Source organism: Sinocyclocheilus rhinocerous, unplaced genomic scaffold, assembly GCF_001515625.1.
Source record: "Sinocyclocheilus rhinocerous isolate Xijiao unplaced genomic scaffold, SAMN03320098_v1.1 scaffold1563, whole genome shotgun sequence".
Taxonomy (NCBI): domain Eukaryota; kingdom Metazoa; phylum Chordata; class Actinopteri; order Cypriniformes; family Cyprinidae; genus Sinocyclocheilus; species Sinocyclocheilus rhinocerous.
The window spans coordinates 718,009-736,289 of NW_015656185.1; the positions used below are offsets into that span (position 1 = coordinate 718,009).

At 39.6% G+C, this 18,281-nt stretch overlaps 1 protein-coding gene across 1 annotated transcript in view; it reads right to left on the reverse strand.

The window, feature by feature from the left end:
- Positions 1-18,281, reverse strand: part of LOC107719851 (DNA topoisomerase 2-beta-like) — a 56,783-nt gene that overhangs the window by 20,487 nt on the left and 18,015 nt on the right. The window contains exons 11-25 of the mRNA XM_016527390.1: positions 17,136-17,274; positions 11,700-11,857; positions 11,081-11,206; positions 10,860-10,970; positions 10,668-10,773; positions 10,460-10,569; positions 10,254-10,346; positions 8,966-9,080; positions 8,660-8,781; positions 7,219-7,367; positions 3,638-3,869; positions 2,120-2,254; positions 1,815-2,015; positions 910-1,105; positions 650-741 (exon numbers count right to left, since the gene is read on the reverse strand). Coding sequence (XP_016382876.1) covers positions 650-741; positions 910-1,105; positions 1,815-2,015; positions 2,120-2,254; positions 3,638-3,869; positions 7,219-7,367; positions 8,660-8,781; positions 8,966-9,080; positions 10,254-10,346; positions 10,460-10,569; positions 10,668-10,773; positions 10,860-10,970; positions 11,081-11,206; positions 11,700-11,857; positions 17,136-17,274 — 2,085 coding nt within the window. The remainder of the gene's footprint in view (positions 1-649; positions 742-909; positions 1,106-1,814; positions 2,016-2,119; positions 2,255-3,637; positions 3,870-7,218; positions 7,368-8,659; positions 8,782-8,965; positions 9,081-10,253; positions 10,347-10,459; positions 10,570-10,667; positions 10,774-10,859; positions 10,971-11,080; positions 11,207-11,699; positions 11,858-17,135; positions 17,275-18,281) is intronic.

The following is an 18,281-nucleotide window of genomic DNA, read 5'->3' on the forward strand; positions in this document are numbered from 1 at the left end:
ATTACATGAGACAGGATACAGATTTCAGTAAGTTGTACTCTTTCTTTTAACATACCTTCGGATGTTCATTCGTGTTTATTTCATGCTGTAAGTGCTATTAAAGCAGAGGAGATGATCAGTTCGCACTGCCGCTTCTAACCGAGGCGCTACAGCGATCTGTCACTCCACATTAAAAAGCGCCAAAACGGCATCTGAATATTGTACTAAAATGGACAGAATTTGAAATCTGAGACTTTGTTTCATATCAAAAGTAACAAATCACAAAGCTTATTGCGATTTATTGGATGGGCGGCACGCTACAATGTTCCATTCATTATCTAGACTAATCGATTCTTGGGATTTATGAATCGATATCGTTTCATAAAAATGAGAATCAATTAACATCGAGAAATCAATATTTTTTACCCAGCCCTAATGTGCATCTCAGAAAACTCTGCAATGATGTGATTTTTTATGAATTTGTGGATGCAGCAGCTTAAAGTGTGGGTTCCATTTTGAAAAATTAATTATTTTGAATGTTTGAAATATAGAGTAACTCATATTACACGTGTCTAAAATTTTGTGTTTGGTCATAATGCACGGACTTTATTTATCTTAATACATGACCTTTAACAGATGCATAAATGCACATAGCTGTATCCTCACATACCTTCTCCTGGGCTTTGTTCCAGGCTGCAACGGGGTCGGATTCGTATCCTCTTTGCACCAGCATTCGGATCAAGTCTCTTTTTGACTTGTTCTCTGGTAAAATAATACAAACCATTAAAACAGATTTTTAATGGCCCTTCCTTCATTTGTCCTCTGCAGTAAGGCCGTTATTACACTGAAGCAGAGATTCAGATTTACCAACCAGAAAGACAAGAAAAAATAAATACATATTTCAGACAGACGTATGGATAAACATCTCACCGATTGATATTTTTCCTTCAATCTTCTCCAGCACAAATCGTGCCTGGTTGGACAGTTTGGCTGCCTCAGCGCCCAGACTACCCACCAGCCAGTCCTTCCTCAGTTTATAATAGTGCAGGCGCAGCTCGAAGAACTCCTTCAAGATATCCTGCACCGACTCATAACGCTTCAGACAGCCCATGTGATCAAACAGCACCTACAGACCAGAGAAGAAATAGAAATAGAAATAGAATAGAAATGAGGCAAATATAAATCACATTATCAGTTTCACAAAAAAACACGGTAAAATTGACGATACATTGGTGACATTATTAATAACCTTCAGTGTTTTTCCTTAATTTTTTGGTGTATAGTATGCTTTCAAATAATTTCTCATCATGTCTGGAATCACTTGATAAAGTATATGAAAATAAAGTGCAAGTTGTACAAGTGCGAAAGCTGTCAATAGTGTCAACACTGATTTAGTACAATGTTGTTAATTATTTGTTTAGTTGTGTTTAGACCTACTGAGTATTCAAAAGGGAAAAATGACAAAAATGCCCATCTCTAATATGGTTGTATTGTTCTAACATGCACATTGCTTTGTGTTGATTTTATTTGCACATTTGGTTTGCTTACTTAAGTTTGTGTCCATTAAAACCTGCACTAGGAAAACTTTTACCACTCATGGCCACATGGTGCTATCTTTAAAGGTACACTTTTGGCACTCTAGCAGTTAATAAACAAAACTGCATGCGTCTTGAGGAAGAACACTGTAGCTGGAGCTAATGTTTATGACGAGTCACGCAGGTACTGGGCTACTCCGCAGCGGTTTATGTCTCCGCAGATTGTTTCTGGCGTAATTATGTATCAAGGTGTGAAATCATGACAGCTTGATTCAGGAGCTTCAGGGGGGAGGGTCGTACCATTGAGTTGCAGGTGAGGGACGACTGCAGTTTGAAGACCTTGTGAAGACCGGCTGCCTCTGCCTGTGCAAGCTTCTCCTCTGTCATGCGCACCACAAACTTCACTGTGGTGTCAGTGTGGTATTCCTTATAGTCGCTGATCAGAGGAGGAGTTTTATCTGTTCCTTGGAGCATGGGCTCCAAAACCGACTCCTTATACGCCTGAAAGAGAGAAAAGATGGCATTTCTGGCATCCTCAGCACATCAGTAATCCAGTGAAGAGATCCAGCTTTATAAAATCAAAAGACTTCTACAGGTGACCTTACCTGAGTCCAGGTGCGAACAGGAAGTTCAGTAATCTCAACAGTATTTTTGTCCAGGACGGACACTTCTCCGCTGACCAAATATTGGTTCTGTCCCAGCTCATGAATGGCACCTTTGAAATTCTTGTACCTGGGCAGCTAACAAAAACATGAAGAGATGCAGAGAATGAGTAATATAAACGTATTCTGAACCTGATGACCCCTCTATCCAAAGATATGGTATCTGATGTTGTAGTGCTGTTTCCATAAGCACTAGTGGCAGCTGTTTATCACTGTAGCTAGATAAGGTCTCAAGAAACAAATGTGCTAAAAATGGAGAACACTGACCGCTTAACTTTTTAACTTGTGCTTTTGTTCCTTTAGTTTAACTATCATAACAACACGGACAGAATAGCACTTGCACCTGTCTGCTGCAGAGACATTTCAAAAATTGGGTAAACCTTTCCCAAACATTTTGGAAAATTTGCGTTATCAATAATTTTAAAAAATCAATCAATAGCAATTCACCTCTGCAAATCAGACCAAATTCCTCTAATAAAATTGCGCTTGAATTGAGACATGTGCTGGTAAACAAGTAAACAGTAATAAAAGAATAACAAAGAAACTGATTACGAGCAATAGAACAAAAGTAAAAATAATAAAACAAAGCGAGCACTTAAGGTGTGTGTGTGCTTTTTAAAATCACTTGAATGTTTGAACTTGGCAGGGTTTAAAAACACATGCAAATGATATATTTTCATGACAGAGCAGCACTGCAATGTCACGTGTGTAACTGTAATGTCTATACTGTGAGACTATAATTAAAAATCTCTACCACTTGACAAATTTCTACCGGTTTATCGAGTCTACCAGTACATCGCCCACCCCTACTGTGACTAACTCTTGACACTAATTCTAGACATCTTTAGAAGGCAAATTAACTTATTTTCCATCAACTGGTTAAAATTTACAACGCTGCGTTTATGCAACGTGAATGTGTGGGATTTCCAAGTCATTAGGAATATACAGGTAATATATACAGGTATATACAGGTAAATAACTAGAAGAATAACAAAATGCATTAAACGGTAAAACTATTTGCACTACAAACCAGTGTGTTTATGATTAGTCAAGTCAAGTGAGCTTTATTGTCATTCCACCATATGTGGAGACATACAAAGGAACGAAATTCATTTTGTTCATATTTCACGTTTGTTTATATAGGTTTACATATGTAGCACCGTAGTCATTTAATTTATTATGACAATAAATTAAAATAATATAACAAATATTAACAAATTAAGTTTGCAATGTTAACAAGAATAACATACTGTTTTTGAACAAGTAAAATAACCAAAAACGGCAGACACGGAAAGCCTCGCACATTCAAGATAAAAATGGCCACACATGAAAACAAGCATCCAAAAATAAGGTGGAAACCAAGAAAAAAGTTTCTGCAGTTATCATGATATAAAAATGCTTAACCGTCACATGCCTAGTAAACGTGCAGTGGTCAGGACAAGAGTAAGGATGAGGTCTTACCATGGGAAGAGGGTCCTGGTGGTTGAGCATACGGTTAATGTTGTTGACGATCTCTCGCGGGTCGTAGTTGGAGATCTTGCAAGCCCAACCAGTCCCGATACCCTCAGCTCCGTTCACCAGTACCATGGGAATTATGGGTATGTACCACTCTGGCTCCACCTTCTGGTTGTCATCATACAGAAACTTCAGCAGGCTGGAGTCCACAGCAGGAAACAGCAGTTTGGCCAGTGGACTGTAAGAAAAAACAAAAACTGATTGCTTTAGATATAGATGTAGTCATAAAGCAAAATATAGTTACTAATCTTAATGTCAAACTATGTGATAGAAGAATGAATGAATGAAATTAAACAGTGTGTATTGAAATGACAATAAAAGCATTAGGGCTGTCACAACTAATCAATAAAATAAATTGATAATAATAATTAATAATGAACATAATTGACAACGAATGGAGACAATGCATCTGAAACATAGTGGAGTGAGCTGCAGAGGGACCCAAGTTGTCCTAAACATGATAATGCTTTACATTAAGCAATTTATGCCGGGTTCAGACTACACAATATTTTTGTCGGTCACAATAGTCACTGTGTCAGATTACACGATTTTGTGTAACACGATCCTAAAATCTTGTCGTGTCGTGGACAAGAAACATGTCAGACTACACGGTGCTTCCCGACCATTCATCGCATGCCGTCTTTAACGCGCGTGATGTCATCGAGAAGGCGGAACTAGCGACTGACTTCCGAAAACAAGAGTGTAAACATTGCTGAAGCGCTTCCGCTATAGTTCAATCCCCACGACACCCTACGTCAAGCAAATCGTGGCAAAATCGGGCTAAAATCGTGTAGTCTGAACCGGGCAATAAACAACAAAATAATATATATTTACATATACATTTAGTCATTTAGAAGACGCTTTTATCCAAAGCAACTTACAAATGAGGACAATTGACTCCTAAAATCTTGTCGTGTCGTGGACAAGAAACATGTCAGACTACACGGTGCTTCCCGACCATTCATCGCATGCCGTCTTTAACGCGCGTGATGTCATCGAGAAGGCGGAACTAGCGACTGACTTCCGAAAACAAGAGTGTAAACATTGCTGAAGCGCTTCCGCTATAGTTCGCCAGCATTTTTCTTTCTTTGTTCTGTCGTGGTAGTCCCTCGATGACACATCATACAGGCAGGAGTACTGTTGCCACAGCTCCACGAACCTTTCCTCCATCTCATAATTCCACCTAGCAGCACCATCATCTCTCTTTTGTTTTGCCATGTTTGAAACCTGTGTATGAAAGAGCTTCTGTGCTGCTATTGGTCAACGTCACCAATGTGACAGAACTCGTCGTGGATGACGGAAAAAAAATTAAACATGCTAGTCTTTCTGTCGTGATGTCGTGAAGCATCGCAGACGCGGAATCGGTTGTCGTCCACTATGACACACTACACGTGCTGAAATGATGGAATCTTGCGTCCCGATGCCCATTGTCGTTTACGAATCCCCACGACACCCTACGTCAAGCAAATCGTGGCAAAATCGGGCTAAAATCGTGTAGTCTGAACCGGGCAATAAACAACAAAATAATATATATTTACATATACATTTAGTCATTTAGAAGACGCTTTTATCCAAAGCAACTTACAAATGAGGACAACAGAAGCAATAAAACCAACAAAAGAGCAATTATATGTAAGTGTTGTGACAAGTCTCGGTTAGCCTAACGCAGTACACATAGCAAGGTTTTTTGTTTTTGTTTTTTAATAAAAAGAAAAACAAGTAGATAGAATAGAAGAGGGTTGTTTTTTAAATAAAAATAAAATGCGTCAAAAGAATAGAAAAAGGATAGAGAATGCTAGTGTCAGAGGCTCTCTCTTTTTTAAAGAAGACAAGTAGGAAGAATAGAAATTGAATAGAGAGTGCAAGCGTTAGAGGATCAACAAGTGCTTTTTTATTATAATAGAGAGTGCTAGAGTTAGAGGGTCAAACGAAGATGGAAAAGATGTGTTTTTAGCCGATTCTTGAAGATGGCTAAGGACTCGGATTGAGTTGGGCAGGTCATTCCACCAGGAGGGAACAGTTAATGTAAAAGTCCATGAAAGTGATTTTATGCCTCTTTGGGATGCACTATAATGCGCCGTTCACTTGCAGATATAATATAGTTTGACACGGCTTGCCCCGTAGACGCTTTTATCCAAAGCAACTTACAAATGAGGACAACAGAAGCAATAAAACCAACAAAAGAGCAATTATATGTAAGTGTTGTGACAAGTCTCGGTTAGCCTAACGCAGTACACATAGCAAGGTTTTTTGTTTTTGTTTTTTAATAAAAAGAAAAACAAGTAGATAGAATAGAAGAGGGTTGTTTTTTAAATAAAAATAAAATGCGTCAAAAGAATAGAAAAAGGATAGAGAATGCTAGTGTCAGAGGCTCTCTCTTTTTTAAAGAAGACAAGTAGGAAGAATAGAAATTGAATAGAGAGTGCAAGCGTTAGAGGATCAACAAGTGCTTTTTTATTATAATAGAGAGTGCTAGAGTTAGAGGGTCAAACGAAGATGGAAAAGATGTGTTTTTAGCCGATTCTTGAAGATGGCTAAGGACTCGGATTGAGTTGGGCAGGTCATTCCACCAGGAGGGAACAGTTAATGTAAAAGTCCATGAAAGTGATTTTATGCCTCTTTGGGATGCACTATAATGCGCCGTTCACTTGCAGATATAATATAGTTTGACACGGCTTGCCCCGTCAGGTGCTTTGATAGAGAAATTATATTTAAAGCGTTTTGAGACTCATATGAGGCGCATAACATTTAAAGGGTTACTCCACCCCAAAATGAAAAGAAGAGCGTACGCTGCTTGTGTTCAGCAGATATTCTCCAAAATGGCGCTACGGTACATGTCAGAATATCACGCGACTATTTCCATTTTGCATAAAGTCTCGTCCTGACAGCAAGCAAGAAAAGGAGCACAATAATTATGACTAAAACACACATTTTGCTATAATATATCTTGTTAGACATTGAATATAATGTGATGAGCAGGGCGGGGCTGAGAGCTGTGGGAACAGAACGAGGCCGGTGGAGCGAATGTTAATGACTAATGAGTTTATGGTCTGTTTATGAGAATGTTAATGGTCTCAAGTGCCACGGAGGAACTCTGGAGGGATAAAAGAAATGACGACAGTGAAAGATGAGAGAGGACCAGGCCTAGGACTTTTTTCATAGCTGATTTATGTTTATGTGTTTAAATATTATGTTTTGTTTATCGTTTTTAAAGGGGTCATATGATGCGATTTCAATTTTTCCTTTCTCTTTGGAGTGTTACAAGCTCTTGGTGCATAAAGAAGATCTGTAAAGTTGCAAAGACTAAAGTCTCAAATCCAAAGAGATATTCTTTATAAAAGTTAAGAGTCAACCACGCCTACCTAAAACGGCTCGTTATTTGAACTTCTGCTTTAAAACGGTAAACAATCAGCAACTGATGTATAGCATAGCCTACATAGATACATTCACATTTTCTTTTATAGCCTTCAAATTGCACATTGTTTGGATGTATGCACCAGTAAATGTCAAAACAAATAAACTCTTACCTAAGCATAGTGAAGATGTAACGAGGGCTGGCAGCATCTTTCCCGCCATTGATACGGGTACCAAACTGACCGAGAGGCTGAAGGATATTGATATTGTTGCTGCCCACAAAGTTCTGGGCCAAATTCACGATAGTCATCATCAAGGCTTGCTGCAGAAAAGATCACATTTCTCGTCATAAATCTTTCATTCTATTCAATTTCATAACTTTTTCAATAAATAAGTGTACATTTAACAATTTTTAACATTATACAGGGTTCGTACACATTTTTACCAATAAATTTCCATGACTTTTGAGACAATATTCATGACCTAATGTTCCATTATTTTGCAAGAATACATGTAAAATAATAAGGAAAATCTATGTTCAAATTTATCATAGAATATGCTAACTAAAATGAATGACTATTAATGCTACTTATTTACTTTCTTTTTGTTTTAATAATAAGTACACGCTACGACTGTGCCAGAGGTTACTCCACGCAGAGAACATATCACATCACTGAATATTGAATTGATTGACTGAATTTATTTAACCAATATTATCAACTAAACTCAGGACCTGAATTTCATTTAGGTTCACTCCCGGATAATCGAAAATGGGCTGAAACCACGCCCACCTAGCTCGACGGTGGTGGCAGCAGCAGCAATCCACCTGTCACTCAAGTGGCCACGCCTTTACTTATGCAGAACTTTAATGCTTAATATAATTTAAACGGATGAGTTATACAAAAAATTCAACCCCCTCACAGTTGTCATGAAGGGCAAAATTAGCTATATAGACCAAAATCATTTTTTGAACCAGGCTGTAAACATGTTTTTTTCTGCTGTAAAGTTGGGCATTTTAACATGGGGAGTCTATGGGATTGACTCCCTTTTGCAGCCAGCCTCTAGAGGCCAGTTGATGAATTACAGTTTAAGTCACTTCCGTGTTGGCTTCAAGAGAGAGAGCCAAAATCATTTTTTGTACCAGGCTGTAAACATATTTTTTTCTGCTGTAAAGTTGGGCATTTTAACATGGGGAGTCTATGGGACTGACTCCCTTTTGGAGCCAGCCTCTAGCGGCCAGTCGATGAATTGCGGTTTTAGTCACTTCCGTGTTGGCTTCACGAGAGAGAGTGGGAGGTTGCCGCTTGACTGATACACAATGGTTTTCTTTCTCAACAACTGCTTACATTCACTTAAGACAAAACCGACTGTGTTTATGAGAACACGATGAAAGTCAGGACCTGTTAAAAAAATATATTGTATTACACAGAGATTTGTGAAATAAATTTTCACGACTTTTCCAAAACATTCACGTTTTTTTCAAGACTGTTGCATATGATTTCTTGACACATCATCTTGTTAATCGATGCATCAAGAAATCCACTGTAAATCACTACAACAGTGAGGACCAAGAATAAATAAAAGAAGCAAGTCAAAGAAAGGCTTGCTACAAACTTCGCCGTGATGGTATGCAGACATCTCAGCCACGGATCCAGCCAGCTGGGCCACCTTGACTTCCCTTTTATCATTCCTCTTCATACAGGTGAACAACACCTTCCTCTGACCCGGCTTCAGACCTGCATGCAGCAGATGAAAGCAGACATCAAGTTCAGAACCCCAGTTAAACCACAGACAAGCAGCAAATCTACATCATTATCACTTCAGTCAAACATAATCAGGCCAGCAAAAAAAATAAAAATACTCAAAGTAAGAAGAGAAACCCAGGGTTTAACGTGTAAGAACGTAACTGAAGATACACACCATCAACAAGCGATGGAATCGACCGCTCGTTGTCAGAATTGGAGAAGAGGATGAGTTCTTTATTGATGAAGTCATTGTAGGACAGGTGTCGTGTTGATGTGCCATATAGGAATTGCTGTGATGAGACAACAAGGACGTGCACAATGACTGATCAGACAATTATTAATTTCCTAAAAGTAGTCACTCGTACTTGACAGTAAGAAGAAAAACAAAACAGAAATAAAAATTTAGTTTAAAGGAAATCGGTTAAAACAAACTGTGAATGTTGGCTTGACATAGTCTTGCCAAGTTTAATAGAGCTTGAAACATTCTTGATATTTGAAGTTTAAGATAATTACTATGATTAACATTTGCTATTTTACACATTAAAATAATTAATGCAATAAATGCAACATCCATTTTTTCAATTTCCTGAAATAGCTTATGCTAATGTATTTTCCCCACATTACAGCATATGATCACTGTGAGCGGCTCACCAGCTAGCAAATAATGTTTGCAATGTGCAAAACCCACATGTAGGACGTTAGCATGTTGCAAGCCTTGCCTGGCTACTTGTTTTTGATCCTGTCAGTAACGTGCTTGTCTCTTGCAAACTAGTAACTTTATTACTTATTTATCATGACATAATACATAGTGTATAATATCTTTAGTCCCCTAGGACCTAGTGTGCAAGCCATAGGTAACTGTAAAACTCAAAAACAGTCAAAATATAATGTCTTTTGAGGTCATGAAGGATTGAATGGTAAAGTGCAGGTAGATGTGGTGTCCATCAGGAAGCAGCAGGTCATCCTTTGTGCGTTCTATTAAAGCAATAAGCCCCAAAAAGCTCTGGAACACGCCTAACAATGGCCCTTGGATGCTCTTAAATCACTGTAGATCACATGCAGGCAATGCAGGCTTCACATGCAGCATTGGCACAGTAATAGTGCAGGTGTGTGTTTATAGTCTATTTAACACGGCTCAGACAATCCTAATCAAGGACTGAAGCTATCAATTTGATAAACTTTTATTAAGAGCAATGAGGGACATTTTTGGTACTGATGGATCACAGTCCTGCAGAGTTTAGAATTGCTTCAGAATTGCTTGAAAATTACAGGACCGAAGCTGCCCATCCCTTGTTTAGAGTATACAGTGATTCATTCACAGATAGAAACCCATCCAGATTTAAAGGGGACATTCAAATAGAACCCAAGATACAGGGCAATAATTTACTACTTCTGTTTTTAAAGTGATATATTCACAAACATTTCTCCTTCATTTGTTAAGAGTGTGTAATTGATAGCAGTACCTCAGGCAGCCCATGCATCCTCCTCTGCCGTCTGTCCTCCATGAAATTAGTCAGCCACTCTTTCCTGTCATCCGTTTTCTTCTTACTGAAGGCCTGAGCAGAGTTCACACACAATGTTAACAAATTTGTTAATATCTTAATAAATGTAATGTTGCACCAAATGTAGTATAAACAAGACCAGTACTGAACAGTAGTGACTAACTAACCAGTGTGATGGCCGCATCATCTTCAGTGCCATTGTACTTGAACATAATTCGATGTCTCTCCATGTCAGCAAAATATTCCTTTGCTTCTTTGCTTGTACTGGTACCCAAACCTGACAAATGTGCAGTAAACATATAGTCATGAATGCTGCTTGTTTTTAGATGCAGACTGTTTCAAATTTAAGATAAGTAGTAAAACAAACAAACAAACCTTTGTAGTACTTTATGTGCCAAGTTTTATAATTTTCTGTGTGCTTTTTCCATTCATCAAATTCCGGGATGCTGTAGAATGATACTTCCTGTTTATTCTTACTGGCCTAAAGAGAAAATTTTAAAAACAAGTATTAAAAAATGAAGCAGCACTGATAAACGGGGCATTTTCTTTATTGGATGATTATCATACCTTTACGATGGGTGTGATAAACTCCTCCAGGAAGGTGTGCTTCAGCAGAGATGGCCAGTTGTGATGGAAGAAGTTAATGAGAAGACCCTTGATGTGAGAGCCATCTTGATCCTGATAGTACACATAACAGAAATGATGCATACAGGTATAGAGAACATCTCTGCATACTTAATGGATAGAAAAGATAATCAGTAAAGACCAACTAAAGCACATAATCGCACCTGATCGGTCATGATCATAATCTTCCCGTAGCGTAAGCTCTTCAGGGACTCTGGGTCATCGTAGCTCTTCTTGTACTGAAGACCCACAATTTTAATGATGTTGTTGATTTCTGCATTCTCCATGATCTATAATCAAAATGAGGTCAACTTCCAGTTAAAAAAAAACACACATGATGTTTAATAAGTAGATCTAACTAGTAACGGGGCAACCCAACGTGACGCCACAGAAACACAAATCAAGGAATTAGTAAACGTAGCCTTATTGCTGCCGTAGCTGGTTAAAAACATTTAAAAAAAACATCTAATAACATTTGTATTCTCAAAAAGTAATTTCAAACTAATGAAATATTTTAGAGCTGAGCATAAAATTAGGGGTGTAACGGTGCACAAAAATTACGGTTCAGTATTTCGGTACAGCAGGGTGAAGAAACAAAACATAAAATACATACATACATTCTTTTTCATTAAACATCAAAGTATAAACTGTACTGTCCTATTCTAGAGGGGGAAACATGGAATTTCAAACAATGTTTCACACACACAGAAGTTCCACACATGCAATTATGCTCTTATTTTCTACTATGGTTTGTCTTTCCGTGTCAAGGTTCCTGGAGCTTACCTGTTTGTGTGTGGCCTCCCTCACATTTAGCATCTTTCCTCTGAGTGGAAACACTCCATATCGATCTCGCCCTATCACTCCTAAACCGGACACAGCCAGGGACTTGGCTGAATCTCCCTCAGTCAGGATCAGAGTGCACTCAGAAGAGTGTTTCCCCCCTACACGACAGAGCGAGAGTTACTCACGGATGAATCAAGCATTTAAAAACAGCTTTTTCATGTTTACAGTACTTTAAGAAGTCATCTGCCAAACACAGAAGCTGCTAAAATAAAACTGAAATTACCAAATGAAGACTTTTTCACATTAATGTAACAGACATTAATGTTTTCACACCAACACAAACGTTTGGCCAATTTCCACATGTTCAGACCAGAAAGGCTACACAAAGACTGTGGTATAATATAGCATTTGCTTATTAACATGCTGATTTATTTGTATTGTTTTTATTTTTTAATAATATTCTTATGTTGGTCTCAGTATTTAATTTGATTCAAATTAAAAAGTTTATCACACAGATTCAAATTAAAAAGTTTATCACACAGAATTTTAAGTTTGAACGTTCGGCTTGGTGTGAACAGGTCAATAAGGCATAATTTTCTTTATGCAAAATATTATTTTTTCTTCTGATTTTTTTTATCAAAGATTTGAGTTTGAGGTGGACATTTCTAGACAAATTCAAATAACATTCACAAAACATTCAAATAACACTGGAATACTGAAGCCCTAGTTTAATTTTAGGAATGAAAGAGATTGCATCCAAAAGTGGAAGTATGTCTCGGGTTACGCATGTAACCATGGTTCCCCGAGAGGGAACGAGATGCTGCGTCCTCTAGCGGACACTTTGGGGAATGCTGCCAGCATGACCGGTGTCTAAAGCTAATGTGAAAAAAAGCCAATCCTATTGGTCCACGTGACCCGTGACGGTGCCCGGAAGTATAAAAGGGCACCTGCTGAATACGTCACCAACTTAGCTGTCTGAAGGAGACGTAAACAGGCCGAAGGCATGGTGAGAAGATGCAGCGTCTCGTTCCCTCTCGGGAACCATGGTTACATGCGTAACCCGAGATGTTCCCCTTCTTGGGAACTCACGCTGTGTCCTCTAGCAGAAACTTTGGGGAACGAAATGCCAACCATGCCATGACGAGGCGTGTGCCTGTCCACCTGGTGAGAGACCAAGGAAGTGACAGACATACACCAAGCCTTTCCTCAGATAGGGGCCAAGCCACTGACGCCTCGGGCTGCTCACATAACCTGGCAGAAATGGGGGAACCCGATTTCAGACAAAGGGGAACATCCCAACCAAGTTAAGAACACAGCTATCCTCAGATAGCTATGCTATGTGAGTAGGGATGCACCGAAAGGAAAATTCTGGGCCGAAACCGAAAATTCTGGATGCACTTGGCCGAAAACCGAAAGCGAAAATGCTTTGTAATGATTATTTATTATTTTATTAAATAATATAAAGTAATTGTGTAAGACCTTTTAATTTAACTCAATAATTTTTAATGATACTGAATTTAAAAAAACACAAGCCAATAAAATAACCACACTTTACTAAAAGTAACACAATAAAACTGGACAGAATTTATATTAATATTGGCAACAATTTACAATAAGGTTCATTAGTTAACATTAGTTAACTACTTTATTTAATATGAACTAAGAATGAACAATAGTTCTTCAGCATTTATTAATCTTAGTTAATGTCAATTTCAACATTTACTAATGCATTGTTAAAATCAACAGTTGTGCTTGTTAACAGTTAATGCACTCTGAATTAACATTAACTAACAGTGAACAACTGTATTATCATTAACTATCATTAAGAAAGATTAATAAATACTGTAATAAATGTATTGTTCATTGTTTATTCATGTTAGTTAATACATTAACTAACATTAACTAATGGAACCTTATTGTAAAGTGATAACATAAAAATATTATTTTTATTCACTTCTATGTAACAGAATCAAACATAAGTTGTTGTTGTTGTTTTTTTTTTACTAATTATCCAAATAATGTATAGTCCTACAAAGCTATTATTATCAGAGCATGTGAGCAGAGCATAGCGTCACGAGAGGATAGCTTCATTTTACCAGCGTTGTCCAGTACAGCTGTATTACAGCATGTTATACTACACAGAAAGTATAACTACAAGTATACTACATAGAAATTTCCTATCAGCGTGTTATTTGAGCGGACTTTGCTTTTTTGGTGAGGATAAGCGGTACACGAGCACATTCATAGAGCAGAATATTAAGTGTTGCATCAAACCGCGCAGTGACGAGGAAAGTGAAACCTGTGTGCTCAGCACTGCCGGGCGGGGCGGGGCGCGCCATATATATTATATTTTCAGCTCGTATTTTCTCTTTCCGTTTTTCTCAATAATTTTCGGTGACCGAAAATTCGGTGCATCCCTATATGTGAGCAATACTAGCCTGAATACACATTTCTAAACCTGTTGTCCAACAAAAGAGAAAATGATAACCTTTTTACTCCACTCCTTATTCTCGACCTGTGATCAGTCAATTCCACAGTCATTTTACAAAGAATTGGGCTACTTTTAAACTGTTGCCATGGGTTGATTTTCCCAAGTGGGTTAAAGGTTTGAAATATTGCATAAATTACATTTGACTGAAATGCTTGTATTGAAACATGTTTTTTTTAATTAAAAAACTTGACCCTCTAACATTTGCACTCTCTATTCTATTTCTATTCTAATGGCCAATCCATAATTTTTGGGGGGATTTTTTATTTATTATAATTTTATTTTTTTTAATAAGTATCGGTTCAGGCACCGTTTAGGCACCGGAACCGTTTTAAAAGTATCGTTTTGGCACCGGTATCGAGAGAAAAAAAAAAACGATACCCAACCCTAGATAGCACTGTCTAGGCAAGGGCTCAAGGAGACTGCTACTTAAAAAACCTAAGCAGGGGAGCAATCAATGAACTAGCACATAGCTATACTCAGATAGCTACGTTTCCAGCAAGGGGCTCACCACAACTGCAAGTAAGAGCCTCAGATAGCTATGTACCTAGGAAGGAGCCAGAGAAGGGGGACCGACTGAAACTACCCAGACCACAGAGAGTGGGCTGTCTACTTACAACCCAAAGAGGGGAGAAAGCACCGTCTAGGTAAGGGCTCAAGGAGACTGCTACTTAAAAACCCTAAGCAGGGGAGCATTCACCAAGCTAGCACATAGCTATACTCAAATAGCTACGTTTCTTGGAAAGGGCCCACCACAACTACAAGTAAGAACACAGCTAGCCTCAGATAGCTGTATTCAAGTAAGCCCGTCGAAGGAGGCCCCCAATCAGAGTCAGTCCCACAGTAGGCTAGCGAAGCCACTGTGTTATTGACCATAAGCTCACATAAGGGAGATCCGGACCAGCGAACATATAAGACATCATTAGTTCAGAGTCAAAACCTGATGTAAGCAGTGGCCATAACACTAGAGGAAGGGGAGGAAGGGAAGAGAAGGATCAAGGAGTCCCAGCATCGGGATGTGGGCGATCACAGTGTCTCTTATCTAGGATGTCCCTTGATCCTTATATATGTTAGCACTAGCTTTCCACCGACGACTCCTAGAGAGAGAAGGGGTGCGGTTATTGATGCTAGACTTTGATCTTGTCTATGAGCCTCAGCTCTAGACAGACCATCCCCCCTAGAGGAGGATTTGGAGCGCAGAGGAATAAACTTCCTGAAAGCAGCTGATTGCGCTTTCACCTCTCTGAACTTATCCACAACGGTGTCGACGGAAGTGCCAAAAAGTCCGGTAGGCGAAAGCAGACCACCAAAGTCCTTTTCTTTCTTCCCGATGGCCGCAAGATTGATCCATAGATGCCTCTCCGTAGCGGCCATTGAGCGACCAAAGGCAACGGCAGTTTGCTTGGTGGCGTGGAGAGCTAGATCTGTGGTGCGGCGCAGCTCTTCAACCGCCTCAGGAGACAAACCTCTGCCCTTCAGCAAGTCAGCCTGATAAGACTGTAACACCGCCATGGTGTGCAACGCTCCACCAGCCTGACCCGCTGCCACATATGCCCTGCCATTCAAGCGCAAGGTGGTCTGAAGCGCCATGGATGGCAAGGCAGGAGTCTTCAAAGAGGATGACTCAGCCTGCAAGAGATAACACGCAAACGCCTCTTCAACAGGGGACATCCTTCTCCATGCTCGGCCACACCCTCAACATTAGCATAATCAGCGTGTTGAAAGGGATGTAACTGAAATGAATACGGTTTCCCCCAGGATTTAGATATCTCCGAGTGGAGATCTGGGAGAAACGGAAGACTCCTGGGGGTGGGACGATCAAGACCATCCAGAAAATGCTCATCTAGTCGGCCACGGGCAGGCTTAGGCCTTTCGCGCGACCAAGCAAGATTGAGCCACTTAGTAGCGCGACCCATCACATCCAGCATATCCCCGTATGCGTGGCTGGGGGTGGTCGAGGACGACTCAGTGCTCGCACTTTCATTATCGTCACCAGCCACATCTATCTCTTCATAATCATCCTGATTAGAAGAGCCCAGCAGCACGCTATCGGGATCAGATGACTCTAATGAAAGAGTGTCTGGGTCCTGTGCTGCGCTCAAGCTCGTGGTCGGAGTTTTTGAAAGATCCATACCTTTCTCGAAATTCTCCGCAAGCTCGACCTGCGATCCCCATGAGCTGAGCTTCCGCTGTGCCTCAGCAGCAGCGGGATCCACAGACGCTTGCCTCTCCTCCCTCGGGAGGAAGTCGTGGCCTAATGGTTAGAGAGTCGGACTCGTAACCTAAGGGTTACGGGTTCGAGTCTCGTACCAGCAGGGATTGTAGGTGGGGGGAGTGAATGTACAGCGCTCTCTCCCACCTTCAATACCACGACTGAGGTGCCCTTGAGCAAGGCACCGAACCCCCAACTGCTCCCCGGGCGCCGCAGTAAAAAAATGGCTGCCCACTGCTCCGGGTGTGTGTTCACGGTGTGTGTGTGTTCACTGCTGTGTGTGTGCACTTTGGATGGGTTAAATGCAGAGCACTAATTCCAAGTATGGGTCACCATACTTGGCCACGTCACGTCACTTTCACTTTTCACTTTTTCGAGAAGAGAGAAAAAAACGTAATCGGAGCTCTCTCAAGCACTGAACGCGTGTCCTCCTAGGCACATAACGCACAAATCGTGTGTCCTCGGGTGTCAAAAACCTCTGACACAGAGGCACGTACTTCTTGAAACGCTCACCCGGTTTCACAGACATAGTACAGACTGCTTGCAAACATACGGCTCCTGAAGACAACAAAAGTTGGTGACGTATTCAGCAGGTGCCCTTTTATACATCTGGGCACCCGCCTATGATATGATTTTTGGTCCATATCACCCACCCACCCTAATGAGCAGACCATGATCTCTGAGATCTGCTGGCACAGCTGTGACAGCTTTGACAGTTTATCTGTCATGGACTTACCTGCATCATTGGCATCATCTAGTTTGGGGATCCCTTTAATCTTGCTGTGTTTGACAGAGGAGCATTTCTTGTTCAGCTGCGTCTGAGCCTTAAACTTCACCCAGTTCAGAATGCTCTCCACAATACCACAGTTTGTAGCCTATGACAGGACAAGTCAATCAGACAGTTCTTAAAGTCAGCATTAAATCAGAACTGACATAATTGATTTTCTTAAAGCATGTTACTTGTTTTCTTGTACACAATTCACTGGTCGTAGCTTTAGTTTCATGTTGACTTTAACATGCAATTATTTTTGTTATGTCTATAAAGCCAGAAGCTCTTGATAATGAGAGGAACTCTAAAATTAAAATGTGATGCATTAAGAGCAAAGTTTTACTGTTACAGTAAGGGCTTCATTAAAGGGGACATCGAATGCAAAATTCACTTTTACATGGTGTTGGAACATAAATGTGTGTACACAACCACCCTATAATGATTAGGGGTTGAACGACTTCTGATTTTTTAAAGTTGACTTTTATCTGATGAAAGTCGAGTCGAAGTCGACTAGTCACTGATGATGTTATTAATGAACAAATAAGTCTTGAGCTGTGACAAACACCTTGTGCACAGCTATGGCATACACACAGCGCTGCCCACATGGCTATTGCTCCTATAACAGCTCATTTTTATCAGTTCTTTTGTCTTTGGATCGTTATATTTCTCACAGATTTCTGCTCGTTCTAAATCAGATACAGATACAGTAGCACACTAAAGTTTGGGTTCCCACTCTTTCATGAACACCAGATTCAAGGACTTTCAAGGACTTTTTAAAGCACCATTTATTATTATTTATCAAGCACCTATCAAATTCACACCCCAGCATATGTAGCGTCATGAAAGACCTCTTATAGTGCTTAACATTTCACTTACACTTAACATTTACATTAAAAATTTCAGAGTAATGAGGTTTTGAATGTGTAGGTTTCATAAATTTACACCATTTTGAGCAGTCGTGTTCAAAGGAATTTTTAATTTCTCAAATATTGATAAAAATATATATTCTTGCATCAAACTGGTTTTTGCTGTAATTCTTGTAAAAGATTTAAATTTGAAAGAATTTCTCAATTTTTAAATTAATAAAAAGTGGTTAAACAGGGCTCTACGCTT